We start from the raw sequence: 20860 nt of genomic DNA, 5'->3' as shown, positions 1-20860 counted from the left end.
GCCACAAACTTGGCCTCAGCTTCACTGCAAACACCCTGAAGGCGGATACACTCGGTACATACAGTTTCCATGGACTGCTGCCTCTCCAGCTCCAACAACAGCTCACGGTTCTGTTCACAAAGTTGGGAATTCTCCCTTAAAGTAGCCTCCAATCTCAACTCCAGCTTCGACACAGTGGGCTGCTGAGAAGTGCTAGACACCCTGTGCCCCACAACCATTCCATAACTCATGGCCACGGCATCCAAAGCGGCTTGTGCCAAAGAAGAGCAAACTTGAAGGGCTGTGGGGTTCACCTGAACAGAGGATGATGCTGGCCCCAGCAAACGAACCAAAGCTCCAAGCGGACCTTTAGCATCAGAATTCACCCCAAGGTAAGGCAAACCCTCAAACACTTGGTGCTGCAGACCCAATAGAAGTAGGACTGCCAGACAATTCAACGCCTGCTTCTCGAAACCCAGCAGCAGGGCCCACCTCCTCATCAACAAGGCGCGCTTCCTCGCCAGCATGGCCTCTCTCTTCAGCAGCATTCACATCCTCTTCAGGAATCACGATCATGAAACGAGCTTTCGGCCTGAAGAAGCCCGGTCGGCGACTTGGGATCGTCCCATCAATCAGACAGCCAGGGCGAGTACCAGCGAAGAAAAGGTGAGGAAAGCTATTAGCCCTGTGCTCCTGTGCCCTCTTTTGGGCCTCACTTAAGTTTGATAGGCCTCTATACCCAAAAGACGCTTCTATGGGCTCCGCCCGGATCAACCAATCACCATGGGTTCAGAAATTCCGGACTGTAACTTCATCCTTGGCCCAATCAATGGCTCTTTGCAAACGGATCAGAACAGAGTTAGGAAGCACAGGTATATCCAAAGCTCCGTTTGGAATCTAGCCCCACTGAGATCTTAATGGAAAATCATGAGGTTCGTTCTCAAAAAACTCAAATCCTCGAGAAATGAAGAAAAATTTGTCCTTCCAGTTCTTAATTTTAGAAATCCTATATGGAAGCTCAAATACAGCCCTCGCCTTATGGGCATGAAACTTCCAAATATCATCCGCCTCGTCGTTAACACGTAAAGCAGTGTATAAGTAAAGAAACTCCCTCGCTGTGATTTGCAAAAGTCCCTGGTCCTTGTGTAACTCCGGCCAGAGGATGGCCATCCCTATTAGAACTCTCAAGTCGTTCGGGGAAACTTGGAAAGGAGCCAAGTTCAGTATGTGCAAAATCTCCCTATCACCCGGGGAACTGGTAATCTGAAACCGGCTTTCAGAATCTGGAGCAATAAACAAATTTCATCCCCGTTTTCTGGACCGGTAGCACCTTCACCGACGGTAGGAAGTCGGATTTGGACACCTTTAGGGAACTTATATATCTCCCTACAAACCTCCAAATCTGAAGATTTGAGTCGAGAATGGAGAGCAGCTCCAGTGAATTCCATCACAACACAAGGGGCAAAAAGAGAAAAGAAAAGCAAATTTGGAGCAAAGATAGAGGCAAGATGCTTGACAGTGATGAGGAAAAAAGGAGAACAACCCTAGTTTTTAAGGCGTCCAAGCACTTAATAGGGTAACCAACTTTGCCAAGTGTCACTCAAAAATTCAAGAGTCTCACGGTAGACGTAAAAGCGTTTCAAAAATTGCCACGTATCTCCAAAGGATTCTAACGACCCCCAAAGGGATTCAAACAAACGTCTCGAAGAAGACGATGGCAGGGAACACGTACCATCACCTCATAAATCGCCCCAACACAAGGAAACCTCATAAATGATCACCTCATACGCTACTTGCGAGCCACCCCTTGGCCAAGGGGTGGTGTGCCCGCCACCCCTTAGCCAGATCTGGGGTGGCCAGCGGGCCACCCCATGGCCATGGGGTGGCCGTCGCGGCCACCCAGTGGCCTAGGGATGGCTGGCGCGGCCACCCTATGGCCTGGAGGTGGCCTCGCCAGCCACCTAGATGGGGCTGGTGGTTTTCCTCGTTACTTTGTTTTTTGTTTCGGTAGTTTGTTCTCATTTTGAAGTTTTTGCATTTTTCTTAAAATGCTGATATGTCATGTGGTGATTGGTGGGCAGAAAACCCATGTTTTCTGCCACAACCGTATAGCAGTAGCTCTCAAAGAGAGATAGTGGATGTTGGATTGGCTTGAATGCACATCATCATCTTCACTTTGTATTTATGTGACAAAGATTCTCTTATATTTAGTAATTACGTGACAAAGATAAAAGAGCATCATCATCTTCATTCTTCACTTTGTGCCAGAAGGATTAATGGAGAGAGAATGTGTTTGTGACTTGTGTCTTTGTCATGTTGTCCAGTGGAATTAAAAAACAAATTAAACAAAAAAGATGTGAACTGGAGAAAGAAAGAAGCCAGCATCACACTTCCTCTCATTCTAGTATAGCCATGCATAAGTAGGCCATTTTCTCCTAGGAAAATAAAAGAGAGATAATGGATGTTGGATCAGCTTGCATGCACATCATCATCTTCACTTTGTATTTACGTGACAAAGATTCTCTTATATTTAGTAATTACGTGACAAAGATAAAAGAGCATCATCATCTTCATTCTTCACTTTGTGGCAAAAGGATTAATGGAGAGACAATGTGCTTGTAACTTGTGTCTGTCATTGTCATGTTGTCTAGTTGGAATTCAAAAAACAAATTAAACAAAAAAGGATGTGAACCGGAGAAAGAAAGAAGCCAGCATCACGCTTCCTCTCATTCTAGTATGGGCATGAGTAGGCCATTTTCTCCTAGGAAAACGAAAGAGAGATAGTGGATGTTGGATCGGCTTGCATGGGGTTGAGAAAAGTACCGCATGTGTGCGGTAGAAAAAATTGAAAAAATTGATGACTGAGATTTAGTTTCGTATTTTTTAACTTGAACGACATCGTATATAAAATTTAAGAAAAAAACACTTTAACGCGTGACGCCATTTTCAAGAAATTGCACCCACAACTGTCTCTGTTCTCCCCGGTTCTACAGGTGTAGACAAGGAAGATGGTGATGAGTACTTCAAAGTAGTTGCAGTAAAGTTGTGTTTGGTGTTCTAAATCAAAGCCCTCTTTTGTGACCAACCGGAGGCTCATTCTGAACAGTGTTAGACGGTGGCTTTTTGGGCTGACGCAAGTAGATGATTAGGAAGGTGAGAAATTTACTTTGAGCTTATAGATCGAAGCATGGGAATGGCCGATTGGGTGTGTTGGAGTTTTAATGGTTGATTTATTTGAGTTGGAAGTTTGTTCGAATGTTTTAGGTTAGTGTTGAAAATAAGTACCAAGAGGCACTGATTTCTTAAAACCATTAGTCAAATAAAAAACCAATAAATTATGTAGATATGAGATATCCTACCAAAAAAATACCATAAAAAGAGCTTGAAGAAATTTAAATTAACAAAAAACGGAGTGGTAAGGTTGAGCGAAGCAGTACCCAATCCTTCCTTCATTCACGTCTCTCTCTCTCTCTCTCTCTCTCTCTCTCTCTCGTGTGCGATGTGTGGACCCTACTTTGCCTCCAACCAGCGGCGCCATTAATCTTTACTTGGTATCTGTAAGGTGTTTTTTTCATAAACTTTCTCTACAAGGTCGTTCAACTTAAAATATACAAAATTGAATCTTAGTCGTCAGTTGTTTCTACCTCACACATGTGGTACTTTCTCAACCGCAAGCAAGCCGGATCCGTGGATGTTGTTATGGAGTTAATATTGCAATTTGCAAATCTAAAGGAAAAATTGTTTAGAAACCAGATATTATTTAGATTATAAAGTTACACTTGCTTAAAAAAAAAAAAAAAAAAAAAAGGTCTGTTATGACCCTAAGGGCGTAAACCAATTAACACGGAAGGATGCACTTAGTACCACTCTTTTCCCATTTGAAGATTGTGGGCCCATAATCCATTTGAACAAAACATATTTAAGTGTGCAGCTAAAATTCCTCCCTCTACCCCTGATTCAGGAATGCCTCCCACCAAAAATTCCTGCACAAATAAATACATGAAGTAGTATATTAGAAGCCTGAGTAGAACAGTAGCGTACATATAACACAAATAACTAAGGAGCCAGAGCCACTTACCAAAAAAAACTAAGAAGCCAGAGCTGAACTCTCTATTTGAATAGCAACAGCTCGTGGGTGAGCTGCAGTTCTACATGTAGGGCAAGTAGCATTTAACTCTAGCCATTGTTTTCCGCAATCCACGTGAAAGAAGTGGCTACAGTTTGTTAACTGTACCACTTCCTCATCACTTTGGAATTCGGCCAGGCAGATATGGCACTCTATCGACTCTCTCCCCTCCCTAAATCTATCGGTATCTAACGAATTTATTGGCTGTGGGTCAAGGCCACGGGGTAGGGGTACTGTTGAAGCATTTTCTGGCACGATGAATTCAAGGGAATCCAAATCTCCGAGCTACGCCTTTCGTGGTTCACCTTTCTGTAAGCATTTTAGTAAATCTGCAAAACCAAAGCACGCGTTAAGAGGATGTGCCGGGTGTTGGCCGGCGTTTCCTCCTCCGATGCTTAAGTCAATATGTATATTAGCTTAGTATGCGTATTCGTGGTCCCTCATACCTTCGAGGTGAGGCATTTTATAGTTGAGCAAGCGGAAGTGGTTATGATGGCCCGTGGCCTTGACCCACAGGCCATAAATTCGTTAGAAACATATAGATTTAGGGAAGGGATAGAGCCGATAGAGTGCCTTATCTACCTAGCCAAATTCCAAAGTGATGAGGAAGTGGTACAGTTAACAAACTGTAGCCACTTCTTTCATGTGGATTGCGGAAAACAATGGCTAGAGTTGAATGCTACTTGACCTACATGTAGAACTGCAGCTCACCCACGGGCTGTTGCTATTCAAATAGAGAGTTCAGCTCTGGCTCCTTAGTTTTTTTTGGTAAGTGGCTCCGGCTCCTTTGTTATTTTTGTTATATGTATGATACTGTTCTACTCAGGCTTCTAATATACTACTTCATTTATTTGTGTAGGAGTTTTTGATGGAAGGCATTCCTGAATCAGGGGCAGAGGGTGGAATTTTAGCTGCACGCTTGAATGTGTTTTGTTCAAATGGATTATGGGCCCACAGTCCTCAAATGGGAAAAGAGTGGTACTAAGTGCGTCCTTCCATGTTATTCGGTTCACGACCTTAGGGTCATGACAGACCCCCTTTTTTTTTTCTTTTTTTTTTTCTTAAGCCAGTGTAACTTTATAATCTAAATAATATCTGATTTCTAAACAATTTTTCCTTTAGATTTGCAAATTGCAATATTAGCTCTATAACAACGTCCACGGATCCAGCTTGCATGCGGTTGAGAAAGTACCGCATGTGTGTGGTAGAAACAACAGGCGGCTGAGATTCAATTTTGTATATTTTAAGTTGAACGACGTTGTAGAGAGTTTATGAAAAAAAACACCTTAGAGATACCAAGTAAAGATTAATGGCGCCGCTGGATGGAGGCAAAGTAGGGTCCACACATCGCACATGAGAGAAAGAGAGAGAGAGAGAGACGTGAATGAAGGAAGGATTGGGTACTGCTTAGCTCAACCTTACCACTCCGCCTTTTGTTAATTTACATTTCTTCAAGCTCTTTTTTTGGTAGGATATCTCATATTTGCATAATTTATTGGTTTTTTATTTGACTTATGGTTTTAAGAAATCAGTGCCTTTTGGTACTTATTTTCAACACTAACCCAAAACATTCGAACAAACTTCAAACTCAAATAAATTAACCATTAAAACTCCAACACACCCAATCGGCCATTCCCATGCATCGATCTATAAGCTCAAAGTAAATTTCTCACCTTCCTGATCATCTACTTGTGTCAGCCCAAAAAGCCACCGTCTGACGCGGTTTAGAATGAACCTCCGGTTGGTCACAAAAGAGGGCTTTGATTTTGTAACACCAAACACAACTTTACTGCAACTGCTTTGAAGTACTCATCACCATCTTCCTTGTCTACACCTGTAGAACCGGGGAGAACAGAGACAGTTGTGGGTGCATTTTTTTGAAAACGGCGTTACGTGTTAAGGTGCTTTTTTCTTAAATTTTATATACGATGTCATTCAAGTTAAAAAATACGAAACTAAATTTCAGCCGTCAATTTTTTCTACCGCACATGCAGTAATTTTCTCAACCCCATGCAAGCCGATCCAACATCCACTATCTCTCTTTCGTTTTCCTAGGAGAAAATGGCCTGCTCATGCATGGCTATACTAGAATGAGAGGAAGCGTGACGCTGGCTTCTTTCTTTCTCCAGTTCACATCCTATTTTGTTTAATTTGTTTTTTGAATTCCAACTGGACAACATGACAATGACATACACAAGTTACAAGCACATTGTCTCTCCATTAATCCTTTTGGCACAAAGTGAAGAATGAAGATGATGATGCTCTTTTATCTTTGTCACGTAATTACTAAATATAAGAGAATCTTTGTCACGTAAATGCAAAGTGAAGATGATGATGTGCATGCAAGCTGATCCAACATCCAGTATCTCTCTTTTATTTTCCTAGGAGAAAATGGCCTGCTCATGCATGGCATGTTGCCACCTCCAAACAACTTTGGAAGTATATGATCGATAAGAAACTTATGAGTTTATTTTAATATCACAAAAAATTAATTATAAATCAAGTACACAAAATAATTTTTTTTAAAAAAAATGGTGAACCATCAAGCCTAAAGCAAAGCCCCACTTTCACTTCAAAAATTTGGCAAAATAGTGACAAAAAACTTAGGAGCCGGAGTTGAACTAGAGCCGGGAATGTCTGCAATATCTTGCGCTCGGAAGTCTCGTGCTTCATCTATATCCGTCATCTGCATTTGTTGCAAATCATCAGCGTCAAACAATTATTCCTTAATTAATTCTTACCTCTATTTCAACAACAACAGCCCTTGGGTGAGCTTCAGTTCTGCATATAGGGCAATTTGCACTCAACTCTAACCATTTTTTTCCGCATGAAAGAAGTGGCTACAGTTTTGTAAATTGAAACTATTGCACCACATGCAATACTCTATCCTCGTTTGATGAAGAACTTTAGAAAAGCAACTTTTAGTGTAAATCGTCATAACAGATGTTAATGCCGCATTTTCGAAAGTATTTGCATTTGAGTGTGGTTCTTTGTATATATGGCATTAATTGTTAATATGAGCTTAGTGTTTTTGTAAGGGGAGGCGAGGATTTTGATTATCTTGCCATGTAGATGTGATTGAATGGGACTCCTGATGGAATTTATTTCCAAGTCAAAATATTTTTTTAAAGTTAACAAACAACTATATTTACAAAAGAAAAAAAAAAAATTCAAACTTATTTCTTATATCACATTTATGCCACGTCAATACATTTTTTTCAATCAAAATTAAGCACAAAAAACCTCTCGCAGGTACTACGCAAAACGTACGTTATAGACCAAGCCCATGGTCTATGGCACTATGCCTTGCATCATGTGTACCGAAACGGAGGAACAATTAATAAGCCTTTGGAAGGCAATAATTGCTACGCATGGCCTGGTGTCCTAACAAATTTTCTAGGCTGACCAAGGACTGGCAAGGAGGAATGACACACTAGCACTGATCTAGACATTTTTCTGAGAATCCATGGGTAATTTACTGCTAATTCAACATGCACTATCATCCTGCTTAACCAAGTCCGGTAACTTCTCCGCAGGGCCCTTAATTTATTTTCATTTAAATACCCCCTTCCTTAATTGGTTTCGCTCTTTCACTCCCATGGCCACCTCTCTCTGCGACTCGCAGTGGTCCTACGGCCCTTCCCTTCGGCCCTGCCTTTGCTGCTCCGAGCTTGTCAGCCTCAACAACATCAACATGACGGTGTTTTTTTGTGGACGACCTCTCAATCTTAATTCACCGCTTCTCACTCGTACATCAGCAATGTCCGTTTCCACATTGTGATCTTGCGTTCTCCGACTTTGAGAAGCTTCCTGTGGAGACGACTATACGGACGCTCGAGCGAGATCAGTCACTGGCGGTCACCACCGCCGGAGGACGCTTGCTTGCCGAGCCGATAAGGATAAACTCCGTGAGAATCAAGGCCGCTCCTGAAGTCACGCTTAACCTCAAGATCTGCCAGATTCATCACGTCGCTTCTGCATATATACGATCAGATACTTGGCAGAGAAGGGGAATCCGTAATATAGAAAGCACTGGCATATATGTTATCATTTTTGTAGAACATGATGTCTGTCTACATATAATCATTTATAAATTAAATTAGATAAATTAGAAAGTGTGTTTTAAGGATTGGAGATTATATTTTGATTGGGTATGAGACATTTAAAAAAAAAAAAAAAAATTGATATCTTGTAAAAATAACAAAATCCTTCAAAACAAGTTCGCATTACTCTGATGTTCAACTTGTCATCATACAGAATAATTTTCAGAGAGAGCTGAAGGCAAGCCTAATCCTTCTCAGTTCTCACATGGCCCTTACAAGCAAACATATTTGATTTGCATGATTTTGTATCAGCACAAGGTACCTTTTGAAAAATAAACATCTCCACAGCCTAGGCTGCAAACAGATTCGAATAAAATGAGTTATGCTTGGTAAAAAAACAGCAGAAGTAGCAGAAGCATTAGAGTTGGAAGCCATAAATAGGATCGATGGTGTTGACCGCAGGCTTTGACACCATGAAAAATATAGACAAGAATTGGAAAGTTGCATCTTGAGTTTGATTAGTTACAATGTGTATATTTATAAACTGATTAACATTTGAAATGCTAAGGATAATGATAAAGAATTACAAAATCCATTCTTGAGACTAATTGATATTACAAAGTATACAAACATGTTGATCATGATGAATCCATGCCACCCTTGTCTTCAGTAGAGCAAGGAATGCAGTTCCCTACTATTTGGCGGTGGCTCCAAGTCTTTCTCTTCCAGCGCATTCCCAAGCAATTTCTTCATCTCTAATGCGAATACATTATCCAAAATTGAAATTGTGAATCGCAAGCCTTTATATGACTTGATCTCTCTCTTCTTTCCTGCAAAATGCAATATGTCCTGTCCCATACGGTTCCAGAAACCTCTGCATATTGCTATCAATACATGAGGTTCAACCACTGTATGAAGTTGATCCATTGTGCATATTAGCATATCCCTCAAATGCTGCATTCTACTTTTTACATCTGATTCTTCCATAGTTTCCCTTAGATCTTGAAGAACATTCGTCAATTTTGTTTCATGCCGCAATCTCGTGTTTTTTGCAAGTTTCTCCACAACTGCATGCAAGTAACTTCTGAATTCGGCTCTAAGCATCACAGTTACTTCATTGAAACAATCTTCTTTGGTGGTGTCTCTAATATTGGGGATGCAAGATCTCCAAGAATTCAGCTTTGTTTCTATATCCGGCTTCAAGATCTCCAGCACCCTGCTCATGGAATTTAAAATAATCCCCAACTCATATGAGACAACATAAGTGTCCCTTCGTTTGGCAATTTTTCTAACATATTTGAGACCATATATTTTGGATGCCAAACTGTCCTTCAATGGTGTTAAAAGATCAGCATACAACCAAAGCAAGGCTTTCACAATTGCCTTTTCAACATCTGCTATAGCCTTCTCCAAATGATAAATATATTCTGGCCAGCGAAAAACGATGAAATCATATTCATCCATCATCTCCTTCAACCGATCATACATATCTTCAATAAAAGCATTTGTTGAGTGCTGATTTCTGACACCTGACCATTTTTTTACCTTGATTAATTTGCACAAAGCAAGCAAAGTAAGACGTGTATCTTGAATCCAAGTGTTTATGTGTTTTTCGAACAGCTCTTTTGCATCAACCCCACCTTTGACAGGATTAGTTTTCCAGCAATCAAGATCCCTCTGGAAGTCTGCTGTAGCAATGACAAGTTCTGCAATAGGAGGTGAAAGGCTCGGAGGAGGACATGCAACAAGGAAAGCTCGCAATCTATTGCAGAGATCCCCACAGTAAATGGCTGAAGAAATATTTGGAAGGTCTATAAAATTGGGAAGCTGATTATGGATTTCAATATCAGTGAAAATCTCATTTCTAATATTACAAACAAGAGATTTCATCTTGTAATAACAAGTTGAAAGAGTCACAGGATCCATCGATGTGCTGCTCTCATTTGTTTTTATCAAGTGCCCTCTTGACCTTTTTCTTGCAGCAGCCTGAAAATATCTGCATAACTTCAATTGTGCAGCAGGACTCAAAATATCATGCAGAAGGGTGTATATCTTCAAGGCAGACACCAAAGCAGGAGCTACAATCCCAGTAGCAGGCTTGAAAGCATCAATCATCCCAGATGGTGAAGATTCATCAAGAGACTTGTAATTCTCGAAAACCAATGTAATGATCTTCTCAACTTTCTCCTCAATTACCCCAAGAATCCGATTCTCTAGATGACTCAAACCACTCTTGCCTTTCATGATTACAGGCAATAGCAAATCATGAACCAGAGATAGACAGTCATGAGTGGGTGTAGCCACATCCATGACGTATGAAAGGTATCTTAGTTTGGTGTATGCATATGAAACTCCATAAAAGGATGGAAATTGGGTTACTAACCACTTCCATTGGCTGTGTAGCTGCAAATTTCTTTCCTTAATATGTTGAACTTTCATGGCAACTTCTAGCACAAAGTCATACGCCACAGTTTCTGCAATACAAGTACACTTATTCAAAGATTCTGAAGCAGCTCCCTCGTTGTCTGGCTCTGGAGATGGTCTTGCCCGTATTTCTTCTTCGGACTGTAATAGTACTTGCAGCAAACTGAAATTATACGGAGAATATTATAATTTATAATTTAGGGAAAAGAGATGAAAATAAAAAAATAAAAAAGAAACTTCGTTCGGCATATTGCGTACATCCACACATCAAAACCTTTTTATAGCTATATTTTTCTTCCATATATTTGATTAGGAGAAAATCCACTTTACCCCTGAAGTTTTAGGAGTTTTTCAATTTGAACCCCAAAGTTTAAAAAGTGGCAATGTACCCCCAATGTTTCAAAAATTTTCAATTTAAACCTTCAGCTACAATTTCCGTTAAATTGGACGAAAATTTTTTTAAAAAAAGCCTGAGGGTAATTATGTAATTTTAGAGATTTCCGTCCAATTTAACGAAAATTATTAACGGAAGGTTTAAATTGAAAATTTTTGAAATATTGGGGGTGCATTGCCACTTTTTAAACTTTGGGGTTCAAATTGAAAAACCCTTGAAACTTCAGGAGTAAAGTGGATTTTTCCCATTTGATTATGTACAATAATAATTTACACAAATAAAAAAATAAAAAATAAAAAAACTCATAAAACATTCAAATGAATTACAACATATTTGTAAAAATGTTAAAATATTTGTTCCTATGTGAGTAGTTTAAAATGAAAATAATAGCAAGAAGAAAACATGTGGATTTTGATTATCAAAGCATTAGTTTTTAATATTATTGGTTTGATACATATTATATGTCAATGAAAATTAAAATTCATATAATTCTAAACATTCTAAAAAAATAAAAAGCAAACTAAACAAAATATTTTTTTATGAATGCAAAATAAAACAAAAACTTTCACTAAACCATTAACATAATCAAATCAATCATCACATAAGGTGCAATGCTTAATATTATTTTAGTGTTTCGAAAGTATTTATGTTTGATTTATGCTTATTAATCAAATAAATGTTTGTCTTGTTTTGCTTTCTAAAGCATAAAAACACTTTCAAAAATGGTCGAAAATCGACTAAATCACATAAACAAAACAAAATATCAAGTAAATCATATGAGCCTTTATTTTAGTTTAATTCATATGCATTAAAACATGTTTAAATCTTTGTTCGTATAAGTATATATGATTTAAAATGAAAAGTACAAAAAATAATTAAAAAAAAGCAAGAAGAATACATGAATTATGATATAAAAAATTAGTAGAAATATTTAATATTTTTAGTGTGATATCTATTGAAAAAAACATATTAGCATTTTGGTAATCTGTTTCCAATTTCCTAGCACCAAATCCTATATATTGTTAAAAAAAATTTAAAAAATCCTATATATGGTTATATATATACTACGATTTAAAAAAAATAAAAAATAAAAATAGCAAGAAGAATACATGGATTATAATATAGAAAATTAGCTTGAATATTTAATATTTTTAGTGTAGCATCTTAATATTTCAATACAATTTTTTTTAAAAAAAAAAAAAAATTGTTCCTATGGATATACTTGGTTTTTTAAAAAAAAAAAAAAAATCGGCCATATAGTTTTTTTAATTTTTTTTTAATTTTTTTACTTATATGGCCGATTATGAATAGTTAATTAATGTAATATGTTTTTAAATTTTAAATGTTGTCTTAATATAGTTTTAAAAAGTAATAAATTCTAGAAAATAATATCGTAATTAAATTTTTGAATTTAATGAAATCATGAAAAATTATTGAAATATAATTAAATGCTCTTAAATGACCGGGTTCACACTAAATGTTGCAATTTTAAACTTCGTAATTCTAGACTTCTAAAGAGTGATTTGGCATATATATATATATATATATATATATATATATGACTGAGTTCTTTGTCTATTAATAAAAAATAAAATTAAAATGAAAATGAAAAAAAAAGAAAAAAAGAAAAAAAAAACTAACCCAAATGCCTCTCGCAATACAGAACATTCATCGTTCAAGAAATAGGCAGCTTCCGCGCAACCGCCCTGAGCCCATGAGCGAAGGCAGAGTCGAGAGCAGGCTTCATAAGAAAGCAGAGCGCACCATACACCTTGCCCGATTGCATGAAATGTGGGGAGGCGAGCTGATTGGTTAGAAATCGGCGTCAATGAAACATTTGTGCTACTGGGTGACGAAGAATCCAAGAACTCCTCTGTTTCATCGTCCGACAAGTCCGTGTCTGAGACATAGTCACAACTATTGCCACTCACAGCCATAGCTAAAGCTGAAGCTGAAGCGGAAGGTGAAAGCCCACAACTGAATCTGCCGGATTGAAGAGATCTACGGGCATCGCTACCAAGGCTTTCCGTGGACATCATCGTTTTCTTCGAAAACGGAAAACAGAAAACCATGAATACAGAGACTTTCGCACTTCGCTCTGCTCTGTGCGGCTGTCCTTTTATAAGCGCGATAAGGCGCCAAGGAGTTTAGAGAACTTCTAATTCCTCTTCAACAAGGACTCAAAATGTCGGTTTAAGAGAGAAAAAAGGCGCCAACGAGGTGTTTTAATATTTATAGGTTTTTAAATTATTTATTTATATTTTAGTATTTACTAAATTATAAATTAATTTTTTATTATTTTAAATCTCTAATGCGTTACTCCCCCCTGCACGTAGCCTCTTATTATTTGTTTGGCATGTAAAAACTAATTGCTAGCAAACCTCTTATAACAAAGTTTTCCTTCAAACTCTCTGTTACAGAAAATTCATTCAATTTCTTCTATTAAATTGATTTTTCTTTTTCTTTTTTAGAGTATATGATTTTTCGCATGTATTTTTAATAATATTAACATAGTATGTAATTCTCACATGCATTATTAAAAGAGGAATGCTAGGCTTACAAATGAATTTTACAAAATAAAATTTACAAACTGGCGTGATACAACATGATTGAAAATTAAATAAGTTCAAATTTTGATAAACTCAATTATATTGTGCCACATCAGTTTCTAAAAGTTTTTTCGTAAAATTTGTTTGTAAGCCTAGCATTTTTGTTATATATATATATATATATATATATATATATATAATTTTTTTTTTTTTATAATTTTTAAAAAAGTAGTGACGTGTGAATGGCCACGATTTCATAACATGAGATTCTCTAATTTTAAGTAATTAGAGGAGATCTCAATCCACAAACGGAAGCAAAAACCTAGATCCAACGGAAGAAAATATATATATGTTTTTTAATTTTTTAAAAAGTAGTGACGTGTGAACAGTAAAAATGTCACTATCCTGTTTCTAGTCTACCAACCTTTTGCCATTTCAAAAATGTCACTAACTTATTAATAACGTTTTTTAGCCCAAAAAGGTCATTAATGGGCAGTCACAAATTCTTTAAATTTTTGTAGTGAAAATTTCAAGTTAACGACGCAGTATGAATATCAATCACTAATCACTATATATAGATAACCATAGATTCATAGAAACCAAATGAATATTGTAAGTGGGTGGGTGAAGGCCGGCAAGGGAAATAAAAAGAAATTAAGTAAATTGGGTGAAGAAAGCAACTCCCCGACACTTGACGTTACACCAATTTTTGCTGTGGATTCTTATGCATCACGATCAACGCCTACAATGCTTGTCTGTATTCTTAGACATTGATGAGGACACGTACCATATATATTTAATTTGCATTCGCACAATAATTCAAACTTTATAATACATTAATTATCATCTTGTATTCAAACTCAGTGGCTCTCTCAATCTCCACTCCATACTATTATTATTATTATTATTTTTTGGACTTTTTTATTTGCATGTTGGTTCTTTTTAAAGCAATTGAGCATGTCCATCCGCTTCACAACAAACATACACGTACATCTTCCTTAATTCTATGCTCTAACACCTCGATCTCTCGCTGAATTCGATCACGTACAGCAGCTTTTACTTAATTTTAGCATTCAGTACTCGATTTTTTTACCAACAAGAAATGGCAAAAGGAGTTCTCTTCCACACTGCTGAGGGAATCATTCAGAGTTTGGGCTCTCTTGTTCCCCAAGAGATTAGACTGCTTCGAGGTTTCAAAGATGAGCTTCAAAAGCTCTGGAACACGGTTTCCACCATCCAAGCCGTGCTTTTAGATGCGGAGGAGCAGCAGACCCAGAACTTTGCTGTCAAAGATTGGCTTCGAAAGTTCAAGGATGCCATGTACGACGCCAACGACTTGTTGGATGACTTCTCCACTCAACTTCTACAAAGACAAGTGATGACGCAGGACAAGAAGATGACAAAAGAGGTAAATTCATATATATATAAATATGTGTGTGTGTGTGCGCGTGCGTATATATATGATATATCACAACACAAGAAGATGACTCAAGCATTAATCCCAGACCTGGATAAAAATATTTATCACAACACAAGCCAGAGTAGTTTAAAATTCCTCAACAACATTTCCAAAGAATAAATTCACAACAACATGCAATTTGTTCATTATAATGTTAAACCCAACTATTCAATGGTACAGAAATTCTAAAAATATCACAATATATATGATCGGATTCAAATGGGTGGTTTACAGGTGCGCATCTTCTTTTCCAAATCAAACCAACTTGTATATGGCCTTAAAATGAGTCATATGATCAAGGCAGTTAGAGCGAGACTGGATGAAATTGCATATGATAAGATCAAATTTGGCTTCACTGAGCACCTTATAGTGACACATGAGTTTGAGCATAGGAAAAGAGAAGACACGCACTCTTTTGTTCATGAGGAACAAGTCATTGGGAGAGAGGGTGAAAAGAAGGCAGTTAAAGAGTTGTTATTGGATTCCAAAGTAGAAGAGAACATTTCTGTCATTCCCATAGTTGGGATTGGTGGACTAGGCACTACAAAAAAAAGGAGATTTTTTGACGTGGCAAACAGTAACTAATTTTTGCCACGTCAAAACATTTTGACTTAGACACGTCAAAAAAAATATTATTGACGTGCTGCATTTTAACACGTCAAAAGTTTTTGACGTATCAACCTAACACGTCAAAAACTTTTGACGTGTTCATTTGACACTTCAAAAACTAATTAACACGTCAAAAGTTTTTGACGTGTTAGGTTGACACGTCAAAAACTTTTTCCGACTATAAGCATCTCATTCTTAAATCAATGGACCTTGCCAAGACCCGCCCAGAACCTCACCGGGACTTGACCGGACCTGATCGGGACTTGACCAGGACCCGCCCGGGACCTGACCGGGACTTGCCCGGGACCTGCTCGGGACCCCACCGGAACTTAACCGGGACTTGCCCGGGACCTCGGCGGGACTGGTATTTTACGAATTAGAATTAGAAATAGCTAAATACTTTCTTGAAAATATTTTACGAATGAAACCATTTTACGTTGAAGTAAACGGAGCCTTAGATTGAATTTTTTATTTTTATTTTTTATACTATGAATAGGTTCTTCGCTTCTATTTTTTGCATTATAAGATAATTTTTTAATTATTTTGTTTCTTCAATTTTTTTTGCTCTAAAATTATTTTGAGTTACTAATGTGTTGCACAATAAATTAGCTAATTTGGCCTTTTTAATATGTTCTTGATAAAAAAAAAAATTAAAAAAAAATTGAAAATTTTAAATATAGTTGCAGGTCTAATTGTTGTCTCTAACACAGGTTGCCCGTTAGTTCATACTCTTATTGAGATTTCGACGAAGCTTCACAGAGAGGCAATACTAGGTGGCGTTTTTACTGGTATTTGTTTTTCTTCTCTTTTATAGTATTTAGCTCTTTTGCGACCTTGTTTTTTCCAAAATAAAAAATAAAGTGTTCATAAATATAGAAAAAAAAAATTGAGCATTTAAGCCATATATGATTGTTTATATTCAAACTATTATGTATATATGATTGCTTAGGTTGTTGTTGATAAACTTTGATTAACTCTTATGGGGTTGAAATTTAACTTGAAAATTTTAGGTCCATGAATCATGTCAAAGTTTATGAAAATCGATTCATTCTTCAAAAAAAAAGAAGCTAGTATTTCATAAAGTAATAACAGTTAGATTTTAATGTTGAAACTTCAAATATCAACGAGCGTCATCTTAAGTCTCCAAAGGTTGAAGATGAAGAACATCCTTCTGAATCTCTAATTGCGAAAACCCAAGAGATTCATTTTAAATCTTTCACACTTAATGTTAAAGAAGTTGATGTTTTTTCTATAGAACAAGATCCAAGATTACGTCATCCAATGTGGGACTATCTAGTCAATCAACGTGATGAAATAAGATGGGCTTATTTGAAAAATGGTCTATATCAAATTATTTTGTCAAATTATCCACTTGCTGGACCAAAAAAGCATCATCGTGGCTTTCAAGCCACTTGGTTCACACAATTTTCAACATGGTTTGAGTATTCTCGTTCTAAAGATGCTGCATATTGTCTACCAAGTTATCTTTTTACTATGAAAGCAGTTGGACGTCCTGGATGGGATGTATTTACTATCAAAAGATTTAAAAATTGGAAAAGGGTTCATAATGGAAAGAATTGTGCCTTTTTGACTCATATTAGGGAGGATGCTTGTTGACCTCATAATATGCTGTGAAATCTTGTGAGGATTTACGAAATCAATCATGGCATATCAATAAAGTATTGAATGCACAAAATACCAAATAAATTCTAAATAATCGAGTAAGTAACTTCTATTGATGTTGTTTGGTGGCGTGCATTTCAAGGATGTGCTTTTAGAGGTCATGATGAGACTCTTGATTCAAAAAATAGAGATTCTTGAGATTATTAACATTTTGGCATCATATAATGATATAGTTGCATGTTTTTTTGGAAAATACTCCAAAATATGCAAAGTATAATTCGCATACAATTCAAAATGAGATTTTACAAGTTATTGCAAATAAAGTGCGAGATAAAATTCATGAAGATATTGGAGACTCTAAATTTTGCATTATTTGATGAGGCACGGGATGAGTCTAAGAGAGAGCAAATGGCTATTGTTTTGAGATTTGTTGACAAATACAAGAACACTTCTTTGATCTTGTTCATGTTAAAGATACATCGGCATTGACTCTAAGGAATAGAATATGTGCTATTCTTTCTCATTATCGCCTTGATATTCAAAATATTCGTGGACAAGGATATGTGTGGTGAATGGAAAGGATTGCAAGCATTATTTCTTAATGAATGTCCTTGCGCATACTATGTTCATTGTTTTGCACATCGATTACAATTAGCACTAGTGATGTGCAAATTATATTAACTTGCAAGCACACAAGTCGTGTGTAGTAAAGCATGTGCAAGTGCGAGGTCGAACCACATGGAGTTGTGTTGCAAAAATTAATTTTCTATTTAAACTAACTCTATTTTAACCTAGTTCCGCAATTTCAAATTGTGTCATGTAAAATAAAATAAACTAATTGAAATGATTAAAAACAATTAATAGAAAAACACTAAGGTTTTCCGAATCCACCTCACCAAATCAAACAACATATTCTTGCATTTTATGCTTACAACCGACAAACAATAAGCTTTATACATTGTTCAAAATTCATAAACATGCATATTAAATCATTCGATGAATTCAACCGTTAAATGAATCACAACGAATATCTAATTAGGATCAAATCCTCCATTGTATCTGTTTGATATACGAATCACAATGGATATAAGTCTCAATCAAATCATTCGATGGGATGAAACACAACGAATATAAAACTTTGCATGAATAAAAGATACAACATTCAATCAAATGAAATTAATCAAGCAATTGAATTGAATTTGAACAACAATTTGATTAAACATCGAATTGTATACATAAAACGACAAGAACATGATTGTTTATCATCTTCAACCTTAATTGAAGGTTTTTAGCCTCTCATGATCACAAAACTCATAGTTATATGAATTGAAATCATAAAAATCCTAAAACTTACAAAGAAAAACGAATCAAGGGCTCAAGAACGACAATAGGTCGACTTTTTGCTCTAAACGGCGCCTCCCAATGTGTGTTACAAAAGTAAAGAATGCTATAAATATAAAAAACTAGGGCTTTGGCGCTGCCAGATCAGCGCGGGTGCGCTGGATCGCACACTAGGTGTGCTCGAGTGTACTCGAGCATGCGTCAGGGCTCTGGGTGATTGCACGAGTGTGCTCGATCGCGGTCTCCCTACGCTCGAGCGCACTTCCAGAGATGCACTTCTTCAATTTCTTCGTAATCTCCACACCAAAGACCCACAATTTTCTCTCAATAATCTGGAAAACACCAAAACTACCTAAAAACATCAAAAAATAACAAAGCTAAGGGTTTAACAAATACAAGTTAAGGGTCCCAAATATACAATATTTGGCACTCATCAATTAGTTGTTACATCTAGAGATGCGGCTGTAACGCCCCCAAATCTGGCCTTGACCAGTCTAGTAGGGTTACTGACAATTACCCTAATATAGCTAACTAGTAGTTAACTGGGAAACTGCCCCACTAAACATTATCAGAGTTAATGTATAGGAATGCGAGATAAATTTGAGTATTCTAATAACCATAAAAGAAGCATATATTATCCTCAAAATTCAGACACGAAGCAACTAGTTGAAATAATAAGTTGATCAAATCTGGTAACAATGTGAAAATCTCTATCTTAAACAATTCCGTAGTACGAACCTTGTCACCCCTCTCTTACCCGGAAGAGGTTTCCTACAAGATATAATAACAACATAAGTCTAAAGACTTAGCAAGTAAATCTTACAATTGGGTACGACATGAGCTAGTTATTATTGTGCAATAAAAAAAAAACATGCAGTTTGACAAAGATTTGAGAGAGGTGTTGTCTCTGTTAATATACCATAAAAATATTGTTTTGTTGAAAGAAAGAGGTGTACTACTAGCAGCAATTGCCTAAGTGTTTTAATGAAGAAAACTAATGCTTTATTACGTCATAATTATCATATATGATCTACCCGAGATATTACCCATTCTCAGTAGGGTTGGCTCTGTCCCGAGGGGCTTGTAATATAATGTTGATACCCCGACCATTGTACGCTACTGTCCATAACACTAGTAGCCCGATCAAGTCCGACCTTGGATAGCCCACGCTACTAATAATGTACGTCCTATAGTGACCTGCTAGTTAAGGCTGCGTCGATTATGAAATAACCATTGTATCAAAGGCTCATATATCACATCCACACACACACACACACACATTTGACCATAGAATCAAGTTTATATAGTAAGCACATAGCCATTATACCGAACGTACTGGTGTACCATGTCATACGATGCATCTTATCAACCAGTTATTAAGACAGTTACCATGTTATACAAAAATATAGGCATGCTCATATCATATGCATGTTCAGTCAGCTGATATATCGCACGTTTTGAAGGAAAACAGTCGTAAGTGTTTACTTACCTCGTGCGCTCGCTTGAGTCTTCTAACATCACAAATCCTTACTATAACAAAATACGACACATCGTTATATGCAGTACTAGAGAGCTCTCCGAGAGACACAATAAGTTCTATCGTTAGAAAGGGGATCGACGAAACCTTAAGCCTGCGCATTCGGGTTTCTGGGCGTGTGTTGTGCTCTTTAGGCGAACGCTTGGGCCCGTGGGCTACCGTTCGGCCAGAGAGTGAAAACTCTCGGCTAGAAGCTCCAAACATGGTTCTATGCTTTTAGGGTATGGTACATCTTATTCTAGACTCCTAATGGACACATGCAAAGTACAAAACATGCTAACATGCAAACTTTAAAGAAATCAAATTGGTGCAAGAATTTGTCAAAACATCTTTAAAACTTGTAATACTAAAAAAACAGTAATAACAACATGAAGGCAAAGGTAAAGGTCAAGAGCGTATGTTCTCTTCAAAATCACTCCTCACTCTAGGGTTAGGGTTTCTTGGTGTGAGAAGGGGCTGAGGGTCGAAGGGAAGGATTTATATAAGGGCTTGGGGCGTGCTCTCTTCTGAAAATGTGGAGAATGAGTTAAAATTACTCTTTAGAGTTGTGAGCAAACGTTCGAATACTATAGGGGCAAACATTCGTATACTATTACACAATGGATAAAAGGGTTCAAGCGTACGTTTGCGTATTACCTAATGGTTCAAAAACTGGTCAATGAACGCTCATGGTGGTCCCCCTAGCGTACGCTCGCACTTAGGTCAAGAGCATACATTCGGGTGGTCCCCCTAGCGTACGTTTGGTCAGAGAGTGAGTGTCTTGGGTTTTGCTTAAA

The 20860-nt window shown here is 37.1% G+C and overlaps 1 protein-coding gene and 1 pseudogene across 1 annotated transcript; one reads left to right on the top strand and one right to left on the bottom strand.

The window, feature by feature from the left end:
- Positions 1-8137, top strand: part of LOC132169507 (uncharacterized) — a 29213-nt pseudogene extending 21076 nt beyond the window's left edge.
- Positions 8138-8814: 677 nt separating this feature from the next.
- On the bottom strand, positions 8815-13002 carry LOC132169504 (uncharacterized). The gene is made up of 2 exons (XM_059580533.1): positions 12608-13002; positions 8815-10735 (listed from the first exon to the last, which is right to left on the bottom strand). Exons 1-2 carry the CDS (start codon positions 13000-13002, stop codon positions 8815-8817), a joined length of 2316 nt encoding a protein of 771 aa, XP_059436516.1.
- Between the last annotated feature and the right edge of the window lie 7858 nt (positions 13003-20860).

This window comes from Corylus avellana, chromosome ca2, assembly GCF_901000735.1.
Source record: "Corylus avellana chromosome ca2, CavTom2PMs-1.0".
Lineage (NCBI taxonomy): Eukaryota > Viridiplantae > Streptophyta > Magnoliopsida > Fagales > Betulaceae > Corylus > Corylus avellana.
Note: the sequence above shows the minus strand (reverse complement) of the source record. Positions and strands in the feature narration are given on the sequence as shown.

Bases quoted from the DNA above. Each gene is read 5' to 3' on its own strand.
- LOC132169504 (XM_059580533.1), bottom strand. From the start codon at position 13,002: ATGTCCACGGAAAGCCTTGGTAGCGATGCCCGTAGATCTCTTCAATCC. The intron at 10,736-12,607 runs GTTAGTTTTTTT...GTATAATTTCAG, and splicing joins GTATTGCGAGAGGCATTTGG to TTTGCTGCAAGTACTATTAC.